At 32.6% G+C, this 8,015-nt stretch overlaps 1 protein-coding gene across 1 annotated transcript; it reads right to left on the bottom strand.

The window, feature by feature from the left end:
- Positions 1-264: 264 nt before the first annotated feature.
- LOC143051247 (uncharacterized) lies at positions 265-4,452 on the bottom strand. The gene is made up of 2 exons (XM_076224212.1): positions 2,643-4,452; positions 265-409 (listed from the first exon to the last, which is right to left on the bottom strand). Exons 1-2 carry the CDS (start codon positions 4,372-4,374, stop codon positions 285-287), a joined length of 1,857 nt encoding a protein of 618 aa, XP_076080327.1. The 5' UTR covers positions 4,375-4,452; the 3' UTR covers positions 265-284.
- Between the last annotated feature and the right edge of the window lie 3,563 nt (positions 4,453-8,015).

Below are 8,015 nucleotides of genomic sequence, written 5' to 3'. Positions count from 1 at the left end.
GGTTTTCAATGCATTAAGTACCATCATTGTTTTGGTTTCACTCCCCTCTCCGAAAAGTACCTTTCAGGTTGAAAATGTCTGACAACCAAAATATACATGAAAAAAACAGTGCAAAAAAGACAGCAAAGGTGAGCAAAAAATCGGAGATGTGTTTAGAATCAAAAATATACAAATTTCCCAATTTCAATAAAAAATATGCAATTTTCCCAATAAAAAACGGTAGAGGTAGTTTTGAAAAAAGACAACAAAATATCACTGTATAAATATCAGCAAAGTCTAATAATCTAAGTGGGAGTGACTGATGTTGACTGTTTTCCTTTAACAAGGGTATAGCCAACCAATGAAGTACTCAAAACAGCTAGTGGAGTGACTGCAAGTATGAATACAGCAAGGCTTATCGTTGCTGAATCTAAAAACATAAAATTATGACGGTTAAAATATTATCCGTTAGTATTTGATATGTGATATAATATATTACTAGTATATATTATGTATTACGAATAAATGTGTTCACTTCAATATTAATATCAAAATAGTATTAACTTTTTTATAAAGCAAATCGTATGAATGTCATAAACCTCGACTTCACTACACTCTATATTCACAAGGTCAAAAACGTATGTCTGAGCTTCTTAACGTTGGTGGAAAGTTTACTTTTTTCTAAAAGTTGGTGGTTAGTTTACATTTTTCCAGAAGTTGGTGGTTACTTTACATTTTTTCTAAAAGTTGGTGGTTAGTTTACACTTTTAGCTCGTCACTCGGCGTCCGGCGTCCGTCGTCCGTAAACTTTTACAAAAATCTTCTCCTCTGAAACTACTGGGCCAAATTTAACCAAACTTGGCCACAATCATCACTAAGGTATCTAGTTTTAAAATGTGTGGCGTGACCCTACCAACCAACCAAGATGGCCGCCATGGCTAAAAATAGAACATGGGGGTAAAATGTAGATTTTGGCTTATAACTCTGAAACCAAAGCATTTAGAGCAAATCTGATATGAGTAAAACTGTCTATTAGGTCAAAATCTATCTGCCCTGAAATTTTCAGACAATTCGAACATCCCGTTGTTGGGTTGCTGCCCCAAATTAGTAATTTTAAAGAAATTTAGCAGTTTTGGGTAATTATTTTGAACATTATTAAAGATAGAGATAAACTGTAAACAGCAATAATGTTCAGCAAAGTAAGATCTACAAATAAGTCAACATGACAAAAATTGTCAGATGACCCCATAAGGAGTTATTGCTCTTAATAGTCAATTTTTAACCATTTTTCTAAAATTCTAGTATTTAAACAAAAAAATCTTCTCCAGGTCAAGATCTATCTGCTCTGAAATTTTCAGACTAATCAGACAACCTGTTGTTGGGTTGCTGCCCCCGAATTAGTAATTTTAAGGAAATTTTGCAGATTTTGGTTATTATCTTGAATATTATCATATATAAGAGGTAAACTGTAAACAGCAATAATGTTCAGCAAAATAAGATCTACAAATAAGTCAGCATGACCAAAATTGTCAATTGGCCCCTTAAGGAGTTATTGCCCCTTATAGTCATTTTTTTGCAATTTTCATAATTTTTAGTAATTTTGTTGAAAATATTTTCAACTGTAATTACTGGGCCAAGTTCATTATAGATAGAGATAATTGTAGCAACAAGAATGTTCAATAAAGTAAGATCTACAAAACACAATTTTGTCATGAATTTATCTGTGTCCATTGTTTGATATGCACATAGACCAAGGTGAGCGACACAGGCTCTTGAGAGCCTCTTGTTTCTAAAAGTTGGTAATTCTCTCATTACAAATTTTGTTATGTATTTTGAATGTTAACTACTGTTAACCCGTAGCGGTAAGGTCATCAAAGAAAAAAGACAATGATTTAGAAGGTCGTGTAAATGTAAAGTTTGATGAGCAAGACTAACACCACTCATCTCTAAATGAAAAGTCAACTAGTGAACATTTTGGCAGTTGAAAGACATACAGAACCCGAGGGTCAGAAACTGTAACGGTCACAGACCAGGCTTGTAGTGCAGCTCGCAAACCAATATTACCCCTCATATCTGCTGATGAGCATCCAAATCACAGGAATTTGGATACTTTGTCAATGTGTGTGTCAGACAATGGAAGACAAAAAAGTGGTTTAATGTTCAGTGAAAATGCATCTCAATATTCAGAATACGCATCTAGTACAGACAATAAATCATTACTGGATGTTGAAGGTGTAAGATTTTCTGGAAGGTTTTTAAAGGTATTAAAGTAACAGTACAGCTACTAATACAAACGACTCTGATAACTACTTCTCATAATAGTTATCAAAAGTACCGGGATTATAATTTAGTACACCAGACGCACGTTTTGTCTATATAAGACTCATCAGTGACGCTCATAACTGGGACACGGTTTTGTAGTAAATACTCAATTTAATCATATATCTCAAATTTAAACAAAGGGGGTGTTCTTAAATGTTCTATTTCCATGTCTTGATGATAAATTGTTTTATGATAGTGAAATAAAGTATCTGAAGTTGAAAAAAAAAGATAAATTGTTTAGAGAAATAACCTAATAACTGAATTCCCCCCTTAAAATCCAAACAGTAACCCTTGGATTTTTATGGTAAAAATTTCAAGCGTATAATGAAACATTATAATACCTGATGTCTCTGTTTTGACTGATTTTTCGTTGAAAAAGCTATGACATGTTGGTAGACCATTCGGAATCTTGGTATTTTCAAAGGATTCATACAGCATTAGTGCCATACCCTCGACCATGTGTTGATCAATGTGACAGTGCATAAACCATACTCCGGGGTTTCTGGCTTCTATTCTAATTATTACATAGCCACCATATGGAACGACGATTGAATCTTTTCTTACAGGATTTTTTAAGTTAATACCCGGGATGTTTATGTAATTATACCACGATGAATTTCTCCATTGTGGGCTATTGCAATTGCTTTCATTATTACGATACGTTTCGCTGCATAGTATATCTTCTGTGAAAGTAAATTTGCCATCAATGGTAACTACCGGAAACTCCATTTTTAAAACTTCGTATGTATGCCCATGCATATGAATAGGATGAGAAATAAAAGTTCCCTTACCAAGATTAAGCAACACCATAACGACTTCAGATCCAGATTTCAAGTCTAAAGCATGGCTACAATGACAGGTTTTCTCCTCATCGCATTTAGTACAATCAGTGTCAACCTCAGATGGTTGTGTTAATGCGGAAACGGTTGGCCAACGAAAAATGCGTCCATTAATGGAAGAATGCCCATCGGGAAAACCGAAGTTTAAGAAATGTAACGCTTTTTCATTTGATTTATTTACACTCTGCACAACAAAGTCCTCATCATCCACTTTTTCGCGCGAAATCAAGGTATTCACGGGACGACAAAAAACATTTGTTTCATGAGGATATGTTTTAAAGGGGCAATTTAATACTCGAGTATTGTTACTGATATTATAGTTTTTGACAGGTAAAGAATTGCTATTTGAAACATTAAGAAATCCAAATCCAATAGCAGGTTTAATTGTTAGATTATGAGTCGAAAGAATACTTATGGTAATATTATACATTCCCGCCTTTGCATAATCAAGATCAAGTTCAAAATCATAACGTTCAGCAGGATATATAATTATTTTATCAACGACAGTTGGATCAACTTCAAACCCGTCGGTTTCTGTAACTTTCAACTTTAACCCAGGTATAGAAAACAATAGTACATCTTTTGAACCTACTCCAATGAGTCTAAATAAACATGGGTCTGCTTTGTCAACATTAAATGTTTCTAGAGGTGCAGTGATATCTTCAAAGTCTCCCCTTCCGTTGATGAGAATCGAATGTGGCGATTTATCCTCAACATTTGCATTGACCAATGCCATGGCATCATATAGATGATTCCATTCCTGTATCTGAACAATATGCTGGAATTCAAATGGTATTGTGTCTCTTTTTCGAAGAACGATAAATGCACCATAAAGACCCATATCTCTCTGATTGCCTACGTGCGAGTGATACCAGTAAGATCCGCCAAAAGTAGGTTGAAACGTATAATTAAAAGTTTGACCTGGTAGTATAGGACATTGAGTAACAAACGCCACCCCATCCATTGCTGGCCATCCAAGTTGGTCAATACCGTGCCAGTGAAGAGTCACAGCTTCATTTAACAAATGATTTTTAACTAGGATAGTTATTGTCTGGTTCTGATAAATGACAATAGGTGGTCCTGGCATGGACCCATTTGCAGTAAGAAGATACCGTGTATGATTCCATCCGTCGGCGGTTATAATATTATCTATAGGGACTGGACCGTTTGTACTAAGTGAATATAGTTTCCTATCTTTGGCGTATACCTGGCTAATTGTTCCATTACCATTCATAGTGAAAGCAGATTTTATGTCAATAGATGTAAAACAGTGTTTAGCAGTTTCATCACAATGAAACCCAGCTGTGATACCAATTATCCCGTAGAAGATGCAGAGAAAAGCCTAAAAATGTAGACAAAATATATGTCAAGCTATTTTTTCATGAAATGTCTTGGAATGTTGAAATAAATTTCTTAAAATATTTATTGAGAAAAATGGCAAAATTAATATTGAAAATCGCAATTTATTTGTGTTGTGCTGCTGATCCATTTTAAGAATACACACACCCTACAACTCCAGTATAACTTAACCAATTATCTTATAATATAGAAATACAGAGATGTGGTATGATTGCCAATGAGATAACTGATCACCAAAGTTCAAATGAAGTGGATTTTATCAATTATAGGCAAACGTACGGCCTACATTTTATGTTAGTTTACACACACCTAAAAATGTATGAATTTTAAACTATATTTGTCTTAATCAGACCTGTGTTAAATATAAATGTGATTATAATGAGCTGTAATTTATTACAATTTTAAAAGTAATTCAGTTTACTTATTTTAATTATGAAATACTTTTCAATTGCTTTGAATTACATTTAAATGATTGTATGGGAATTCAAAACATTTTGGCTCTTCTGCAGTAACTTGTATTTTATTTCACTTCATTTAGCACCCACTTGGTACTTTTTTTTTTCTTAATACTTCTTTTTAAACATTTATCATAATTCAAAAAATATAGCATTTCTAAAAATATTTTTAATTGTTATAACATGTATGTTAATCTTTGATTGTATTTGATTTATTAATTTTTTTAAATGTTTGCATTTAAAATATAAAAAAAATTAAAAACAAAACATATTTGCTAAAAAATATACTTTTTCAGATATTGTCTCATATAAATATTAATAAATTGATTCCAATAAAATTAAGAAATCTAATGGTGATTAAATTTAACAATGATGTTTGAAATTATTTTGTTTTGTTAAAAGTGAACGCGCCAGTAAATATGTTTATATACATTTGTATGTTCATTCTATTCTGGCCTGTTTTTATTTTCATGATTTTATTCTAAATGATATAACTTTTACATGTATTTTGATAAAAGTAATTCAAAAATAATTCAACTGTAATTAATTACATTTGACAATCAGTTAAAAAAATTACTTACATTTGAAAACAATGTAATTAAATACTTTGGCGTGTAATTGACCACAGGTCTCGTCTTAAGCTCTTTATCTTTTCCGCTACTTATAACTCTTTGACTTTCAGACATTCGGCTTTTTAAAAGAGAGAAGCGAAACATCGAAAATAAACTTTAAACATTTATAAAAAAAAATATTATGACTAAAATAACGTTTTCAATTATTAGATAAATGTGTATACTATTAAACATTAACTTCAATAAGTTATTTAATGAAAACATACCATCATTTTCTACTTGTTCGTAAAGTCTGCTTGCGCTATCAATGAAAATGAAGAGTCTTAGAAAATGAATAAATGACACTCACATTTATAGCAAATGGTCTGATTAAAATACAATAATATCGATTTAAAACTTTTTTCGTGGAAAGACCTTCCCTTTTTAATTTTTTGTAATGCTCAAGCTTTCTAAGAAATTTGGTTATCTCACTAGGTTGTTATCGGGTCAAATATTTATTACTCATACGCGATTTTTCTCTAGACCTGCAGTTGACCGATAATTGATAAAGACAAACACAATACCGTTGTTGTGAAAGCTATGAATACATATGTTTTATTTTGTATGATTTAATTTCGGTATTTTAAATGATTGATTGATTGTTGGTTGCTTAACGTCCAGTGGCAAATATTTCATGCATATTCAGGACGAGAACAAGTTCACAATAAATACAATAGGTAGGTTGTTGTAAGACAGGCCATCTAGGATGATGGTCGGGGAAATTTGGACTGCCACTGGAAAATGAGGGTATATTGGATAGGGACAGAAATTTTGCCTTGCAACAGGCCACCTACGGACCCCTCAAAGAGTTGTTGCAAGGGTTCTTAACGTACAAAGAGCGTGGCACTCTCTTTGCACGAGGCATCGGATTTAACGTCCCCTTCTGACGGACGTGACTGCGAACTTGATACATCCCGCACAGCCAAACGGACGCCCCACTTCAGCAAGCGTTTTACTGCCGGTCGGGAGAAGACCAAGTGACCATATTTCTATACCCCAGTCACCCTTGGGGCACGGTATTTTAAATATACACTTCATATACGACAAAAAAAAAAAAAATCAAACAAAAAACTATTTTTGTGAAGACAAATGATACTTCATACCGAACAGTGATTGTGCTTGTAAAAGTCGCATGTTATAACCGATTTTTTTTTTTTATATTTGACTCTACATGTCTTCTACCGACCATTAGTTAAACTTCTGAAAATTCGAGAGTCTGTTTTCGCAGGTGCGGCTAAAATTTGAATTGAAACTTAAACTGCATTTTACTGTCACGCATACCAAATTTTGACATGAACTCACAGTGAGAGTGAAACAGGCATCAATACATTACTTTACAAACAAACAACTCCCTTGAATCACATCAATAATACAAAAAGTAAAATCACAAAAAGACTGAACTCCCAGGAAATATCAAAAATGAGAGTCCCTAATCAAATGGCAAAATCAAATGATAAAACCATCAAACGAATGGACAACAACTGTCATATTCAAAAGTAAAACATGGTGAATTGAACCTGGATACTTAATTGCTGTAGATTGATTTGTATTTTAATTAGTGTTGTCAACGGTTAACCGGTTAACCGTTCGAACGACCGAATACCAAACACGCTAACCGGTTAACCGGACTTTTTTTAAATTTAAAAAAAAGTGATATAAATTTGTATTGAAATCATTAAATAGTTGTGTTTTTTTTTAAATTGTCGTCGTGGTAATTAATTTGACGGATCAATTGTCCAGTATATTGATTGGTATTGTTAATCCAAAAATTTAAAATTAGGAAACATAATTAGTTTCATGTTTTTTTAACAGTAATTTTTCAGTAATATGATAATATTTTACGATTTACTTCATCATTTAATTTTTGATCTTATATTGTGTAGACCTACATTTGTACATCTGAATATGCAATCTCCTTCGTTCAAATCTTTGTCATATCTAAGCTAAATGCTAACCCAAAAACTGTACAAAGCAAACCAACGTGAATGTAATCAATGTATACTTGATGATACGAATATCAGGATAAATCAATTTTAATTGAAACACCTCACATTATTTTCGGAGACAAGAAGACAAATTGGAAGAATCATCGGTTTCAGACATATTCAATTCTACGAGATCAAGAATTTTTTTTTGTTTTTTTTTCAATTTGAAGTTAGTACAAACGTCATAGTTGATACTGTATTTGATTATTAAAAGTCAAACAGTCGACAGGAATCTTCAGACAAGCCTTACAAAACCAAAGGCAAAACTTTAATTCATCGTATTATAATAAACGTAAATGTATGACTTGGATGGAATGTAGTCCCATTGACACTCATACCACATCTTCCTATATCAATGTGTAGGGTACTATTGATAAGGCCTTCAAACAATAACTTAAACTACCGGTTAACTGGTAGAACGATTATACGAGTAACTGGTTAGGCAAAAGTGTACGATTTGACACT

The sequence above is a fragment of the Mytilus galloprovincialis genome, chromosome 11, assembly GCF_965363235.1.
Source record: "Mytilus galloprovincialis chromosome 11, xbMytGall1.hap1.1, whole genome shotgun sequence".
Classification (NCBI taxonomy): domain Eukaryota; kingdom Metazoa; phylum Mollusca; class Bivalvia; order Mytilida; family Mytilidae; genus Mytilus; species Mytilus galloprovincialis.
This window is presented reverse-complemented; position numbering and strand designations above follow the sequence as displayed.